The sequence below is a fragment of the Pseudophryne corroboree genome, chromosome 1 (genome assembly GCF_028390025.1).
Source record: "Pseudophryne corroboree isolate aPseCor3 chromosome 1, aPseCor3.hap2, whole genome shotgun sequence".
NCBI lineage: Eukaryota > Metazoa > Chordata > Amphibia > Anura > Myobatrachidae > Pseudophryne > Pseudophryne corroboree.
In genome coordinates, this window is record NC_086444.1 from 394,537,648 (window position 1) to 394,555,917 (window position 18,270).

Genomic DNA, 18,270 nt, shown 5'->3' on the forward strand with positions numbered 1-18,270 from the left:
TCTAAGTTGACATTTCTGTCTCAATGTAGATTTCATAAATTTGGCAATAGATCTAGTCGATTGCTTTCAAATCTCCTGAAAGGTCAGCACCCTCCGACACTTATCCATGCTTTGACTGGGACTGATGGCACTGTGGTACATGATTGTGGCCAGGTATCTGAGGTTCTGTAATCTTTTTATTCCTCATTATACTCCAAACCCTCTATTGATCACCAACAACAACACTCTTTCTGGTCTTCCCTTACTCTCCCCTCTCTGTCTTCTACCGCATCCCAATCTCTACTGAACCCCATTACTGAGGAGGAAGTGCTCCATGTAATTCGCGGTTTGAAACCGAACAAAACCCCTGGGCCTGATGGTCTGACTAACGAATACTATAAAATACTGCCTCCTCAATTAGTCAAGCCCCTTTGTGCGCTATTCAACTTGCTTCTGACCGGGACCACCCCTCCATTATACTTCAATGCTGCAATTCTAAAAATTCTTCATAAGCAAAGGGAGAAACCCCCTGCTCCCCAGTTCATATAGACCTATATCCTTATTGAATACGGATTACAAGATATATACTAAGATCTTGGCGGACCGGGTAAAGCTTCTGTTGCCCTCTCTGATCCAGGAGGACCAAACAGGGTTTATATGGGGGCGTCACTCTACGGTAAATGTACGTAAGATACTGACTGTCATGCAGTGGCTGGAGACTTCGGGAGACCATAAGCCCTATGCCCTTCTCTCCCTTGATGCTGAGAAGGCTTTTGACCTGGTCACATGGGACCACCTTTTTGACACCATGCACAGGTTTGGGTTCCCGGAGGCTCTCATCCATGCAGTATGTCTTCTTTATCAGGACTCTTCCTCCCAAATCCTCTCTAACAATTATCTATCCTCCCCCATCTCCCTTCATAGAGGGACCAGACAAGGCTGCCCCCTTTCACCCCTTCTATTTGCAATAGCTATAGAACCCCTGGCCACTGCACTGCGCATGTCTCTAGAATATACCGGTATCGCCGTTGGGTCGACGGAAGTAAAACTCAGTCTATTTGCTGATGACATGCTTTTATTTATCTCTAACCCCCAAGCTTCCATCCCTGCCATAAAACGTATTATAGACCATTTTAGTTCCTTCTCGGGATTCCGTGTAAATTATGACAAGTCACGCCTCCTCCCTTTGGGCTCTGGCCACTCCACAAACCTTCTATCTCCCACACTGACACAATTCACAATTTGCCGCTCTTCACTCAAATACTTAGGCATCATGATTCCCCCTAAACTAGACGCCCTTTACTCTGCTAATTTCCACCAGATTTACTCCTCGGCAGAGAAAATATTAAATGGATGGATGGACTTGCCTCTATCATTGTCTGGTAGGGTGGTGGTTATTAAGAGCTTTGTTTTTCCCAAATTATCCTATGTTCTCCAAATGCTTCCCCTGCAACTCTCCAAGCCAGATATCCAACGATTTGACTCCCTGTTTACAAGATTCATCTGGGCAAAAAAGAAATCTAGGGTATCTCGCTGTATTTTACGACTGCCGAGACCGGAGGGTGGCTTTGGGATGCCAGACATTTCTGCTTTTTCAAATGCAGCTATGTTCCGGTACATGGTGGACTGGTTTTCTGGTGGCTCTGTATATACTCTCACTAACATAGAGGAACACCTTTTCCATCCATTCTCCCCAGCTGCTCTCCTTCATGCACCTGCCTCACTGATTCCTTCCCATATAAAATCTAACATACTCTTTCATGACACTTATAAAGCCTGGAAAGCTATCAACAGACGATTACACAGGAATTTCTCTAACTCTCCTTACACCACCCTCTGGGGTAACCCGCAATTTCCTCCTGGTTTGGACGGCTGTGCTTACTTGACGTGGAGAGAGAAAGGCATATCCTCAATTCGAGATATCTTTGACCCTGGAGGTACGATCTACTCTTTCACTACATTATCGGATAAGTATGGCCTCCCCAACTCCCAATTTTTTATGTACCTCCAATCCCGTCACTTTGCACAGTCGTTACCACCTGGAATGGCCCTTGATACAACCATTGACCCTCTTATCCCTCTCCTGCGTTTCAACCTAACCATAGGTTATAGGCTACGTAATATATACTCTATTCTTATAGACTCAGGGAAAGCGCCTTTGCAACGCGCCCTCCACTCGCGCTGGCTGCAGGACATACCAGATTTCCCGGCTATGTCGGTACTTATGTCCACACTGTCCCCCACATTTAAATACTTAAAATCTGCAGCTTTACAGGAAACCCACCTCAAATTCCTAAATAGAGCCTACATATCCCCGAAACAGCATTCCTGTTTCACACAGGTCGATGTTTTAAATGTGGGATGGCTGAGGCTACCTACTATCATAACTTCTGGGCCTGCAGGAAAATAAGAACTTTTTGGGACAAACTGATAAACCATGTAAATGATATCTTTTCAATTCGCATTAGCAAGCTCCCTACCGCGTGCCTACTTTACTGCTTTTCGGATTGGGACCTGGGATCACACAAACAAAAGATTATACCTGCCCTGACGGTAATCCTTACTATCGCCAAAAAAACTAATCCTCACCCATTGGTTACATAGACATTCCCCATCTATTGCAGAATTGAGAACCTCTCTGCTAAACAACATATTCTACGAGCGACAGGCTCTAGTGCCAGATATAGAGTCGGGGGCCCCTAGATTCTATAGGAAATGGGAAACTGTTATACAAAGCTTTGATGATGCCACTCAACTCAGAATCCAGAAAATCTTTGAACCCACTACTTGGTACTTATATAAACAGATTGGTTGAGCCATTAACTCTGCTAGGTTTGAAATAAGATAACCCTGTAGGTGATACCCACCTTACGCAGCTGACAGGACGTATATGCAATCTACCAACCCTATGGTATAAATTTTCCTGTAGGGAACGATGCTATTTGCTGTCTTGTTCTATGTCATGTTCACCCCCCTCCCCCTCTCCTCATCCCTTCTCCTATCTTTCCCCCTCCCCCTTTCTTTCTTCCTCATCTCATTTCTCTTCCCTCTTCAACCTATAAGATTTCAATATCTATCTAAACATTCTTTTTCATAAAATAGAAAATTGTTTGAAGAAGGGTTTTTAGTTCTACATTTTGTGTCATCTTTCTCCTTATCCGTAGTGGAATACCAGAAGCTAGGTGTCTAAGCGGTCAGATATTGAGCTTTATAACAGATGTTTAATATTACTAGGTACTTTCAAATTCCTTTAATGAGAGTGCTCGCATCTCACTAAGCGATATGCCAATCCTGGATGGTAGGAATGGAATATTATCTATGGCGAATATTTGTTACCTACTTACTTGCATTATATGTAACTTTACATGCCTTTTCCACATGCCGGACTATAACTGTATGACCCTGAACTACCTCATATTACCACTTTCTGTATTTTTCCACTATGAATCCAGACATGGAATTTTGTACACATATCTTTACCTTTCTTCAATAAACATTGTTTTGAAAAAAAAAAAAACATCGTCCAGCAAAGATCCTCTTTGTACCCGTACGACGCGCCTGTGCATTGCGGTGCATGTGCATGCGCAGTAGTGACCTGACCGCTGCGATCAGGTGTGAATGACCCCCAAAGTAGATAAAAGAATAAGGAACAAATCCCAAGTGACCAGAGCTGACTTGTCATATTCTATACATAGTAAGGATCACTCAAGCACTGAATGGAGCATCCGTCTATTTAATGGCAAAGCTTTATGGTAGTAAAATGTATTTTGAAGTCTTGGGCAGTGATAAAATTTTGTAACCACAGTGGGTATGGCCAGGGGTCTATTCAATAATCATTTTGAACCACTTTTTATTTTTTTCAACAGAGTACTATAATCATGGAGATAGTGACCCGTTCAGCCAAAACGATTCTACGCAGCTACTTACAGGTACGAGGAACAGAAGGAAACACATGGACTTAAACTAATACAGTCTTTCAGATGCCACAGAAATATATTGGTCATAATAAAGACCAGCTCTTGGTTATCAGACCATTATTTGAGAGATGTCTGCTGCTATTTGTCTGGGAAAGTTCTTCCTTAGTCACTGACTTTAGTCAATAAACTAACAGCTCTGTTAGCACCAATGTAATGTATACTGCAGTAGACTTTAGCACAATGGGGCTGGATCTTAGTCTGATTAATCTGCAACTACATTACCATGGCAACCTGCTTTCTATCTAATGCTACTACAAGTATCCACTCCTTGTATACCAGGTATCCATGTGTCTGCATGTGGACAGCGATCCTGACCATTGTTTTTCTGACTGTAGCAGTCATAATTAGCACTGGGACTTGCTCCCTCTACATTCTGGGAGCAGGAGATCAATCTGAGACAGGCATTCCTTCTCCATCAGCACACTGCGAATGAGCATTGAAGTCAGCTGACGTACCTACAATACTCCCAAGAGATGGATCAGTTCCGTGCGAACGCATGGTCACCGACCAGTTGTCACTCAAATGCCCATTTCATGAAAAGAGTGGTCTGACAGCTCAATCCATCTGCACTTGCAATCTCTGTATGTTTACTTATTAATGGTCTGGCGCGTGTGTAGTCTGTTGACCGCTTTCTACAGCGCATGCACAGATGGCAGGTATCTATGAAATCATCTGTATTTTCCCTTGCGTCTCACTCAGAATTAAGCCCATTGATGATACTTTACAGATTTTGTTTGTGTGGCGTTTTTTATTTTTATTTTCACTGATAGATTTTAGCAAGAAATTGTTCTTTATATTTGATATATTCATGTATATGTAAAGAAAATAAATCTACTTCGTTATTTGCTTAGACAATGAAGGAAGCAATTTAAACATTCTATTTATATTACGAATATAGTAAATTAGAATGAGGTAAATAAGCCTGCAGCGTTGTGTGTAAATGTGTACAGGTGTGTTAGTTGGAGTTTGCAACATCACATGCTTGTGCTTTATGGCAGGGAGTGGAGATGTCTGCTTTGTCAGCTGCAGTGAGCCACTTCCTGAACTGCTTCCTGAGCTCCTACCCGAACCCGGTGGCTCATTTGCCTCCCGATGAGCTGCTGTCTCGGAAACGGAAGAACAAGAAGAAGATTCGTCCACTGGAAAATGGAGACAGCACAGCATGGGCCAGTATGACTCCGCTTGATCTATGGAAACAAATCCAGCAGAATGCCAAAGAGAGCTTTGATTTCACACTTTCATGGTAAGATAATGACAATGAACTGGGTTTAGCAGTGTCTTGTTTGAACACTGACTCCACTGAGGCCACTAAGGTTGTTTATAAAAATAGGATTTTGGTACTTACCAGGTAAATCCTTCTCTTTGAATCCATAGGGGGCACTGGAGTACTCTTGGGATATGGACGGCTTCCGCAGGAACAAGGCACTGAATATTTAAATTTAGAACTCTCCTCCCCTCCATAGCCCAGAGTACCTCAGTGTTTTTTACTGAGCCGAACAGGAGCTATAGAGAGGTTGACAATGGAAAATTACATATAACATAACGGACAACAAGACACTATAACCGATAGAACTTGATACATTGAACCAGTCGGTGAGAATGTGTTACCATAAGATCCACTGAACGTACCACGAACCAGGTAAAACTGCTCTGGGTGGGCGTCCAGTCCCCCCTATGGATTCAAAGAAAAGAATTTACCTGGTAAGTACCAAAATCCTATTTTCTTTTTCATCCACTAGGGGTCACTGGAGTACTCTTGGGACGTACCAAAGCTTCCCCCGTGGGCGGGAGAGCAGGTTGGCACCTGTAACACTAGGTGGCCAAAGCTAGATGCTGATGCCGCAAACGTATCAAACTTGTAAAAGCGCACAAACGTGTGCACTGATGACCATGTAGCCGCACGGCAAAGCTGCGTCGTAGAAGCCCCACGACCAGCTGCCCACGAAGTACCCACAGAACGTGTGGAATGAGCTGTTACTGATGTAGGCGGCTGTAACCTAGCATGAAGGTAAGCCTGACGTATGGTCAGCTTAATCCATCTAGATAAGGTCTGCTTAGAAGCTGGCCAACCCATCTTGGCAGCATCATAGAGAACAAACAACGTATCAGTCTTACGAACTGTAGACGTTCGGGATACATAAACGCGTAATGCGCGTACCACATCTAAAGTTCCAGAATCTTCTGTTAACACAGGAACTACTATTGGTTGATTGATGTGAAAAGATGACACTACCTTTGGTAAGAAAGCGGGATTTGTCCGAAGTTCCGCTCTGTCATCATGAAACACCAAATACGGAGGCTTGCATGACAAGGCCCCCAAATCTGAAACACGCCTTGCCGAAGCTAAGGCTAGTAGAAAAATTGTTTTCCAAGTGAGAAACTTAATATCCACTTGTTGTAAGGGTTCAAAATATGAAGACTGTAAGAAATCTAAAACCAGATTCAAGTCTCATGGCGCTGTAGGTGGAATGAATGGAGGCTGTACTCTGTACACACCTTTCTGCAAGGTGTCCTCAGACGGCAATAGAGCCAATCGTCTTTGAAAGTAAATTGACAAAGCAGATAACTGCACCTTCAGCGTAGATAAACGTAGTCCTCCATCTAACCCCGTCTGTAGAAATAACAAAAGACGGGATAACTTGAAAGATGATGTCGGAAACTTCCGATCTTCACACCAACCCATATAGGCACGCCAAATTCTGTATTAATGGGCGGCCGTAACTGGTTTCCTAGCACGTAACATGGTTGGTATAACCGATTCTGGAATGCCCTCTCTTCTTAAGAGGGCGGTCTCAACAGCCACCCCGTCAAACGCAGCCGCGGTAAATCGGGGTAAAGGAACGGACCCTGTTGTAACAGGTCCGGACGAAGTGGGAGTGGCCAAGGATCGTCTGCGAGTAGTCCGCGGAGATCCGAGAACCAAGCTCTCCGAGGCCAATGAGGCGCCACTAGTATGACTGTGGCGGACTCTCTTGTGATCCGTTTTAGCAACAGAGGGAGCAGCGGAAACAGATACACGAGGCTGTACGGCCACGCGATTGTGAGAGCATCCGCCGCCACTGCCTTTGGATCTCACGTTCTGGACACATACTGGGGCATTTGGTGATTGTGGCGAGATGCCATCAGATCCACTTGAGGGTAACCCCACCTTTGGACTAACATGTGAAACACTTCGGGATTTAATGCCCTTTCTCCTGGATGAAAATCCCGACGGCTGAGAAAATCCGCCTCCCAGTTGTCCACTGAGGATTCGAGCTACTTCCCGCATGGTCATGCGGCTTCTCGTTGATCCTTGTTTGTTGATTTACGCGACCGCTGTCGCGTTGTCTGACTGCACCTGGACAGTCTGAGACCGAAGCATATGCACTGCTTGTCGTAGCGCATTGTAAATTGCCGGAAGTTCCAGGACATTTATAGACAGCAATCTTTCGTTATCCGCCCAGAGACCCTGGAGCTGACAATTTTGAACTACAGCTCCCCAACCTCTGAGACTCGCGCCCGTCGTTAGAATTATCCAATTCCAGGCGCCGCCGTTTCCCTGCGATTAGATTGTGTACTTTGAGCCACCAGAGTAGAGATACTCTGGCCCGTGGAGACAACCTCACCCTCTGGTGAATCTGCAGATGCGAGCCTGACCACTGTGCGAGCACATCCAGTTGAAAAGGACATGAGTGAAATCTTCCGAACTGAAGCGCTTCGAAAGCCGCCACCATTGTGCCTAAGAGGCGAATGCACAAATGTACCGAGACTGTGCGTGGCTTGAGCACTAATTGTACCAGATGACAAATAATCTGTACTTTCTGTTCTGGTAGGTAAATTCTTTGATTTACCATATCGAGAATCATACCTAGGAATTGAAGTCGTTGAGACGGGATCAGATGTGATTTCTTGAAGTTGACAATCCAACCGTGCTGAACTAGTACATCGTACGTTAGCAACACATGTTGGAGGAGCATCTGTTGAGACGGAGCTTTGATGAGCAGATCGTCTAAGTACGGAACTATTGTCACTCCCAGGGATCTGAGATGAGCTATCATCACAGACATCACTTTGGTGAACACCCGAGGCGCTGACGAGAGGCCAAACAGTAGAGCCTGAAACTGGTAATGGTTCTGCCGGATTGCAAACCGCAAGAACCTCTGATGAGGTGGCCAAATCGGAATGTGTAAGTACGCATCCTTGAGATCCAGCGCAATCATGAATTCCTGTGGCTCTAAACCTGCAATTACTGACCGCAGAGATTCCATCTTGAATCTGTAGTAAGTGACGTACTGATTGAGGCCCTTCAAGTTCAATATTGGCCTGACCGAGCCATCCGGCTTTGGTACCACAAACAGACTGGAATAATAACCCTAACCTTGTTGGTGTACAGGGACCGGAATCAAAACTGCTGACTCCAGCAGAGACTGAATGGCAATCTGCAGAACCGCGCTCTTGTCGTGCGACACAGGCAGTCCTGTCTTGAAAAACCGCAGTGGCGGGAGACAGTCGAACTCTATTTTGTAACCTTTTAACACTAAATTGCGGATCCACCCATCTGTGGACGTCTGGAACCACGCCAAATGGAACGTCTGACGGCGTGCTCCCACAATTGGAGATCCAAGATGGGCTGGGAGTCCGTCATGCCACTGGCTTGTCGGTGACCTTAGCGTCTTGACGACTGGCGTTGGTTTGTTGAAAACCACGCCCTCGACCTCTACCGGGCGTGGCTGTTCCTCTACCACGGCCCGAAAGGGCTGAGGCCGAAAGGATTTGAACGCCGGGCCCGAGTATTTCCGTCTAGGTACCGTTGGAGGCAATGGTAAGAAAACAGACTTTCCTCCCGTGACCTCAGAAATCCATTTGTCCAATTCAGGACCAAACAACTTCTCGCCACCGTAAGGTAACACCTCTATACCTCTTTTGACCTCCGCCTCCGCTTGCCAAGAGCGCAGCCAGAGTGCTCGTCGTGCTGTAAAGGCGAGAAGTGAGCTGACAGACGTCAATAGAAGCTGTACCTAGATAATCAGCAGATTCCCAGATTTGATCAGCGAGAAGTAGAAGGTGATCGTCATGTAGGGCAGACTTGAGTTCTGTTATCCATACCATTAGCGCCTTAGTTACCCAAATGCCAACCAACCCAGGTCTAAGCAACACACCTGCTGCTATATACATGGACTTTAGCATAGCTTCTAATTTTACGGTCTGAAGGGTCTTTAAGCGTAGTAGCCGTTGGTACTGGTATGGTTAATTTCTTTGTAAGTTTAGACACAGACGAATCCACCAATGGTGGATTCTCCCATGTAGCTGTCACAGACTCTGGAAACCGGTAACTAGACTTAAATCTGCGAGGTATAGAAAACCGTTTATCTGGATTCTTTCCTGTTTCTAGTAACATCTTATTAAGAGATTCCGAAACAGGAAAACACATCGGAGTCCTCTGTCGTTTAGCAAAGACGACTTCATCATTTGTCAGAGGCTCCTCAGTTTCTGTAAACTTCAGAGGCTGACGCACCGCTCTGATGAGATTATCAATGGCCGGGCTGTCAACATCGTCACTATCTGACTGCTGGTCTACTTCGCCCTCCTCACCGTCATCTTGCACAATGAGGTCTGGCATAGAATCGGCAGAATGCAACATAGCAGAAACTGGTAAATCAAAAGACAAATTAAATTTATCCCTACTACCCAAAATGGACTTGGACGTTCGGCAAGGCTGAGACCCCTCCGGTAGTTCTAGCGGTCTCACCCTAGACTCAGATCTTGCCGCTTCCGCTCCTGTCGAGTGGCGGCCAATTCTGATTGCAATCCAGCCATGACATCCGCTAGCATAGCCCATGGCGGGTCCGGGGATGAAACCGGCTTTGAAACCGGAGCCGAAATTGTATTCGTAGCTGAATCCACAAAACATACTGTAAATGTGGTAGATCCATCCGGTAACACTCTTACAGACATGGCAGGGAAACAGTTTCTTTGTTTTAGCTGGTGCCTTACTCATTATGCAGACAGACAATACAATACACAAAGACAGACAACTTGCACAACTCAGTAAAACAGTACTAAGGTGTCTCTCCCTCTCTCTCTCTCTCTCTCTCTCTCTCTCTCTCTCTCTCTCTCTCTATATATATATATATATATATATATATATCTATATATATATATCTATATATATATCTATATATCTATATATATATATATATATATATATCTATATATATATCTATATATATATATATATATAATCTCTGGCCAAGTGCAGTGCACGTGGCCAGTACTATATGAAATCTGATCCCAAATTCCCACTAACACCCCTGCGCCTTCCGGTGGAGTAGAGATGTAGTACAGGAACGTTCTGGAATCACAACAGGAAGAAACAGGAAGCATGGTTAAAATGGCCACCATGCCATGCTTACAGTCCTGATCACAGTGCAGGGTATATTCCTATAACCTGTAACTATTGCAGCAAACCCGTTAATATAGGCTTAACAGCCTATGTCATTAATGCTGTCACCCCCCCCTTATGCAGCCCTCCGCTAATGTCATGCATCCTTCCCCCCCCTTCTGCTCCCTCCCCTGTGGCCCGGGTACCGCTGTCTGAGCGGGAGGTACCGGGGAGCGGGCATCCGGCAGTCCGAGATCGGGTGCAGGGAGCCGGGGAGCGCTGTAGTGGAGAGCGGTCCTGCGGCGGCCGGCGGGTGTGAGCGGCGGGCGGTGGGTCTTAGCGGCGGAGGAGCGCGGCGCTGATCGGAGCGGTTGCCGGGGCGGCTGGGGCGGGCGGTCTGTAAGGAGAGGCGGGTGCGGCGCATGTTACATTTCCCCCACACAGCGGGGCGGCCGCGTGCGCTGACCGCCCTGTCCCCCCAGCATACCTGACTCCAGTAGCGATGGCTGTGACAGGGCTTCTATCTGTAAGCTCCGTCCAGCTGTAGCAGCAGTCAGTGAGTGAGCTGCGTGTGGCTGTGAGGGTGCTCTTTGTGAGGACCAACACGCTGTGCAGCGGCACTATCCCTGACCCACGTTTTTACAGAAACTGGGAAGGGATGTGCTGTTTGTAAAAATGAAAAGTAAAAATAAAAAATAAAAATATTCAAAAGAAGTGTGGATAAGCTCCACACAAGCCTTGTTGCTACTATGAGCACAGAAAAAACACTGAGGTACTCTGGGATATGGAGGGGAGGAGAGTTCTAAATTTAAATATTCAGTGCCTTGTTCCTGCAAATGCCATCCATATCCCAAGAGTACTCCAGTGGATGAAAAAGAAATGTTAATATGCAATACAGCAATGCTTGTTTGAGTGCAGCTGCACCCATAGCATATTTTATAGTGCACACCCACTTTTTATGGTCCTTGGAACTGAAATGACCCCTACTGTTTTCCTGTACAGCACACTGGTGACTTTGAAACCTTATTTAGACAAGTTTTCAATTAAGCAACCAATAATTCAATACAGGTTGAGTATCCCTTATCCAAAATGCTTGGGACCAGAGATATTTTGGATATCGGATTTTTCCGTATTTTGGAATAACTGCATACCATAATGAAATATCATGGCAATGGGACCTAAATCTAAGCACAGAATGCATTTATGTTTTATATGCACCTTATACACACAGCCTGAAGGTAATTTTAGCCAATATTTTTTATAACTTTGTGCATTAAACAAAGTGTGTCTACATTCACACAATTCATTTATGTTTCATATACACCTTATATACACAGTCTGAAGGTCATTTAATACAATATTTTTAATAACTGTGTGTATTAAACAAAGTTTGTGTACATTGAGCCATCAAAAAACAAAAGTTTCACTATCTCACTCTCGCTCAAAAAAGTCCGTATTTCGGAATATTCCGTATTTCGGATATTTGGATATGGGATACTCAACCTGTACTAGTCTCTCAGTTCCAAGAAACACTCTGGTAACCATATGACCTGAATATAGCAGATCGCCTGTGTACTGACCTCCTCGTGGTCATTAACTTTTTTTTTAATCATTCTCTGGATTGAACAGACTGCATCCTAGTAGCATATTTTAGCCATTTTAATGCATGAAAAATGGGATTTACCTTTTGCCTATTTTCCAACTGCTGTAATGCTCTGTCCTGCCTGACTCTTCCTGCTCTGTGTTTTAGTGACTCTGTGGAGCAGTTAGTTGAAAAGTTCACGCTGCAGAAAGTGACTCTCCTCCGGGAGTTCTGCATAAAGTCTGGAGTCCAGGTATTGTCTCAACATGTAGATGGAATTTTCTGCTTTTGTCTGCAGGGCCCAAGCTACACACTGTATGTAGTAGGTGTAGCCTTTTGTCATTCAGCAACATATTATACATTGCCCTGTGCGTTATGCTGTCTTTTCATTAAGTTGTGTGCTCTGCGGCCAGATAAATTCCAGTACTGACATGCTAGACCTGAATACACAATATTCAACATTTATCCTGTATGTGCTTTGACGGTTCAGCAGTTTCGCTGGTCAGAAAGTGCAGCATTTAGTTTCCTTGTGTTTCCTCATTGTCAGGCTTACCTTTTAATGTCCTTTGGTTAATTCGATAACTGTTGGGACAGGATACCTACAACGGTCAAATGTTCATTTTTGCATTTGTGTCATAAGACTTACCTCTTCTTACTGTAGGTACTTCTTCGGGAATACAACTTTGAAAGTCGCCATAAGCCAGCTTTAACAGAAGAGGACATATTAAATCTGTTTCCAGTAGTCAAACATGTCAAAATTAAGAGCAAGGAGGCAAATGAGCTCTTTACTAAAGCTCAACTCCGCATTCAGCAAGGTACAGATATAGCATGCGGTTTTATTTATTGTACATATGCGTCCTCTGTGCCTCGTTCACCATGACACACTTATAAAAGTAGGGTCATTGATAAAATCAACATGCTGTCTTCACCATTGCCGTAGTCATTAGATGATATTTGATCAAAAATAATTATTATGAAACGTTTTCTTTGCCTGTTAGCTTTTAAATTTAGGGAGTTAACATTGACTTATTAATTATGCGGGAAATAATAAGTAAATAATGTCTAATTTCAATAAGCAGCCAATATAAATGTATTATACTATATCCTGTAGGTTGTAAGCTTGCGAGCAGGGCATTGCTACCGTTACAACTGTCTATTATTACCCACATTTGTTTTATCACTGCTTCCAATTGTAAAGCGCAACGGAATTTGCTGCGCTATATAAGAAACAAAATAAATAGTGGTAATATTATTTTATAACAGGAACAATAAAAATGCGAAATCTAAAAAGATTTAATTGGGAGTACAATACTAAATTATTTTTAATGGGGTAATAAGAATGTATTTATGATGGGAGACTCTATAGGGCACACTTGTGGCACTAGAAGTGTCAGCATGGATGCAAGTTGCATTGCACCATATTGAAACAGTACATTTATATTCTCTGGTGGGGTTGAGGAGGGGTGCTGGTGGGAAGGGGGTGTAGAGCGTAATAAAGCCACGAGTGGGAATAGTCCCTGCTAGTCATCATGCTGACTGTGGGGATTGTGTTGTAGTGGGATGTAGATGTTGGTATTGTGACCGCCATTCACATAACTACATCCCCTCTAGTGCGCAATATTGTGCGTCATGGATCTGCAGTCACTGCCTGTGGTGATAGGATCAGTTCACTCACCACAGGTCCCATATTGAGGTGGGGGTGCCAAACCTCCAAACCCCATATAGTAACAGCCTTTATGCTCTACGCAGCAGAGGCTAATGTCTTCTAGAGGAATAGAAATGTATTATTCTTATACTGCTGCAAGCATCCCTGAGCTCCTGCAGGCACATAGACATAACTGGTTCTCCGTACAGAGAAGCAGTTTTATATATCTTAGTGTCCACATGCCTTCCTGAGGCCTCTATAACGCCAGTGTTCTCCAATAGGGTGAGGGAGGGTTCATTTGTATTGCTCATTATTAAAATAAAAACTAGTTATTGCTCCCTTTAATATCCTAAGTCAGTTTTGATTCCTTAATAAATACATATTCTGTACTGACCAGGTAGGTCGCACGGCTTGCTGTCTTGTCTGTTAAAGTCATGTCTAAATAAGTCAAGCATGTGGTTTGCGTTTTCACCCTCTAAGCCACAGGTTAGTAAATCTAACAGTCTGGCTTTGAAAACCACATGCAATGTGCGGCTGTTTGCAAGCCTGCTGCTTAGTAAGTCTCCCCCCACAATTTCCTTCTCATGGTGTTATTGAACGTCTGTTAGTGAATTCTTTCTTATATATGACTTCTTAACATTTTTGTCCTGTATCACAATGCTGTATGTGTAGAATTATTTCTCCATGCTCAAGGCCCTTGCTCCATATGTGGGAAGTGGAGAGTCGTTAATGTTTGCTGCATGTGACTGTTCATCGTCTTGCCCTTGTATTATTGTCCTCTTGGTATGGACTCGTATAATAATATTGTATGAGAAATATTTGTTTTAAAGTACAGTAGCTTCTATTATCTTTAGTGGCTGGGAGCTTTTATGATTTTGCCTACAAAGGTCTTATCGTATTGTAATGTTTCTTATATATATATACATGTTTTATATTGCATGTAAGTAGGAGCAGGGAAACCTCTTGTTATCGTCTGCTTGGGTGGTCCATGTTATTCCCAGTAAAGAAGGCAGCGATAAGACCACTTGTAACCACCACCTCATTATATAAATAGATGTATTTGTAGAAGGTCACAGAACCCTGTGCTAAGGATAGTTATGCTGGCCATACATTAGTACGACTTGCATTAGATACGAGCCGTACTAATGCCCCCCCCCCCCCCCCCCCCCCGCCAGCCGCCGGCTATGCGATAGATTGTATGCTGCTTTTGCAATTCTTATATGTGCTAGGGGGCAATTCAAAGCGATGCGATGCCAGACAGTACTGCAATGTCCAGCTGCACATATTATTGTCTGGTGTGGATCATTACATTTGATTTTAAAATACCAACTTCCAGTAGACGAAAGCTAATGTCTGGATGGATGTGTTATGGTGATTTTCTTCAGCTTTATGTTGACACTCTTTAGGGCAATAGGGCCGAATTCAGACCTGATCGCAGCAGCAGAATTGTTCACTAATGGGCAAAACCATGTGCACTGCAGGTGGGGCAGATATAACATGTGCAGAGAGAGTTAGATTTGGGTGGGGTGTGTTCAAACTGAAATCTAAATTGTAGTGTAAAAATAAAGCAGCCAGTATTTACCCTGCACAGAGACAAAATAACCCACCCAAATCTAACTCTCTCTGCACATGTTATATCTACCCCCCCTGCAGTGCACATGGTTTTGCCCATTAGAGAAAAATGTTGATGCTGCGATCAGGTCTGGATTAGGCCCATAATCTTTTCAAGCCTCCATCTTATTGTATTGTAATGATCAGTGAATTGACATACCCTCCAATATTTTACACCAAAAAATCGGTACAAATTAGAAAAGGCCCACACCCCTTATCCTATACTTTCAATGTAAGTTTGGAGAGCCAAAAATATGTACAGACCATAAAAAAGAGGTACTATTAAAAAGGTACAGTTGGAGGGCATGAATTGACCATTACATATTTAGCAGCCTTCTAAATTCTTTCTAGTGACCCCTTACATGACTGGAGATAAGTTCTCTTTATCTGCTCAGAATTAAAATGAGCTCTTAGGTAGTTCTAGAATAATTGATAACAGAGTTTGATATTTGTAATGATCAATATTTAATTAATATTGGGTGTGTATTTTAAGTAAATGTATATTTGTTTAAAGCATATTTAATGTTCCTTACATGGAAAGTTGTATTTATTTTTTAATGTTCTATTTATTGCTGGTGTAGTTTTTATTGCCATGTACTGTAGGTATGATGAAGATATTCAAAATGAATGTGAATAATTTATTTTACTTTCCTGTTTTGTGCATTAATCACTTATGACACAATGGGCGGGATTCAAATCTTTTATTGCCCCCGATCTCCCGTCTAAAGTGACGGGAGTTCGCGGGACGATATTCTATGGCCCCCTGTTATCACGCTGATTGCGCCCATAAGAGACGGGTTTAGCTGCGTAAAGCAGCTAAACCCGACTAAACTCATGGGCACTATCGCTAAAAGTCCTGTTTGGGAGTCCAAATGTCACTTTTTCGTGCATTTCAGCTCACCACCCCAGAGTGGCGAGCTGAAATGCTGATATCGCGCCCATCGGCAGTAACATTTGAATACTGTCGGTAGGCGCGATCGGGGCGGGAGGGGAGCTGCAAGATTTGAATCCCGCCCAATGAATTCTTGACAGCGGTTTTGACACATACAGGCATTAAACCAATAGGCATTAAATAATGGTTAAAGGCTTAATAAAGTCTCATACTTTGAATCCTCTTTAACAGGGTGTTGATTAACATGCCAACAGCTTCCTGGCAGTCTAGTGCACTATGTGGTTCAATGCCTCCGTAGAATACCATTGTGTCTTACTGAACATACAGGTCCACATTATTTTAGAACTATAGAAGGACTCTTAAGAACATGAGAATGAGAGACGTGTTATTTTGCTTTGCAGGTGGCCTAAAAGAGGGTGTGGTTTTGTTAAATGAAGCCCTGGTCCAATTCAACACTGTGTATGGTGCCGTACATCCGGAGATTGCCATGTGCCTGCGACTGCTTGCCAGGATCAAGTTCATTTTAGGAGACGCAGCAGAGGTTACTTTCAATATAGAAAATATATATGTTTAGATATCCAATATGGATAGTAATTATGCTGTGTGTGATTTATAGAGAGCGATAAGGTAGTTGAAGTTCATAGGGGCAGATTGATCAAAGCTTGGAGAGAGATAAAGTACCAACCAATTCATTTATCCCCAATAGCTAGCACTATTGGGGAGTTTTTCATGGGCCCAGAGGCAGGAAAAACAAAATCCCTGATAAGTGACATTTTTTCCTGGCCACAATTGCAAAAATACATGGATCCAGGAACTTATCGCACAAAAACAGGTGATCTTTTTTTGCAAAAAAATACAGGCATTAATTGAATTGCCCAAATAAAACATTGGGCAAAACAAAAGCCAAACAACCTTGAATGCCTCTCTAAATGTTAAACAACAGCGAACCTGCAACAGGCTTACTGTTCCGTTTAGTAGGGGATCCAATGGTGATCCACAAGCTTAAGTAGCTTAGAAACTTAGACACTTCGAAAGTGCACTATTTGTTAGTTACAAAATGTATGTGTATAGAGTATACAAGGTGGGTGTTATATAGTAAACAGTGACTGAGCAAATTATTATGACCACCAGGCAGTGCCGTAACTAGACATTTTAGCGCTGTGTGCAAGAAACAGCATCGCACCCCATATACAAAACAGGGTCAGTGCGCATGCCAAAATATAGGGGCATGGCTTCATGGAGAAGGGGTGTGGCCAAAGAGCTCCCATTTTGCACATTACGTTAGGCAGAGCTCCCTTTTACACAGTACGGCAGGTATAGTCCCCTTTTACACATTACAGGAGCAGAGTCCCCCTTTTTTACCCATTACGGCAGAGTCCAACTTTTTTACCCATTACGGCAGGCAGAGTCCAACTTTTTTACCCATTACGGCAGGCAGAGTCCAACTTTTTTACCCATTACGGCAGGCAGAGTCCATCTTTTTTACCCATTACGGCAGGCAGAGTCCAACTTTTTTTTTACACATTAGGCAGCAGCATCAACCCTTTTTTATTGATTTATTTATTTTTACACATCACAGTCCCTTTTTTTTTTTACATATCAGACAGGCATCCCCCCCCCCCCCCTTTTCACACATGAGAGTGTGAGAGTAAGAGAGAGAGTGTGAGTAAGTAAAAGTAAGTGTGTGTGTGTGTGTGTGTGTGTGTGTGTCTCTCACCTGGGGGGGGCACGATCTGGTATCCCGAGGACACAGAGATGCTCAACAGGTCCGGGAGCTACCGGCTACAGCAACACTCCACATGGCTTGTCAGATGCGGCAGGAGGCAAGCAGCGGGACTCTGGGACGGAGTGGAGACAGGAGTCCTGTCAGCTGGCGGCAGCATCAGAGCTCCCAGTCCCTCGCAGAGGCTGCGGGACTCTGGGATAGCGGCAGGACAGGGGGAAGCTGTGTACTGGCAGATGGAGACTACGCCAGTGCTCTCAGCCCTTGCACAGGCGGAACACAAGCGGCGGCCGGCGGGACTTTCCGGCATCCCAAGGACACTGAGACTCTCTTCAGGTCCAGGAGCTGCCGGCTACACAGCAACACCCAGATGCCTTGTCAGAGGCGGCGGGACTCAGGGACTCGGGGACGGAGTGGAGATAGTAGTCCTGTCAGCTGGTGGCGGCAGCAGATCTCCCAGTCCCTCGCAGAGGCTGCGGGGCTAGGGGACGGCGGCAGTA

General features: G+C 44.1%; 1 protein-coding gene across 2 annotated transcripts in view; it reads left to right on the plus strand.

The window, feature by feature from the left end:
• LOC134887037 (clustered mitochondria protein homolog) overlaps positions 1–18,270 on the plus strand; it is a 143,032-nt gene that overhangs the window by 84,687 nt on the left and 40,075 nt on the right. For both annotated transcript variants that reach the window (XM_063913185.1, XM_063913186.1), the window contains 5 exons: positions 3,846–3,908; positions 4,955–5,199; positions 12,068–12,152; positions 12,561–12,714; positions 16,449–16,588. In XM_063913185.1, the coding sequence (XP_063769255.1) occupies positions 3,846–3,908; positions 4,955–5,199; positions 12,068–12,152; positions 12,561–12,714; positions 16,449–16,588 (687 nt within the window). The remainder of the gene's footprint in view (positions 1–3,845; positions 3,909–4,954; positions 5,200–12,067; positions 12,153–12,560; positions 12,715–16,448; positions 16,589–18,270) is intronic.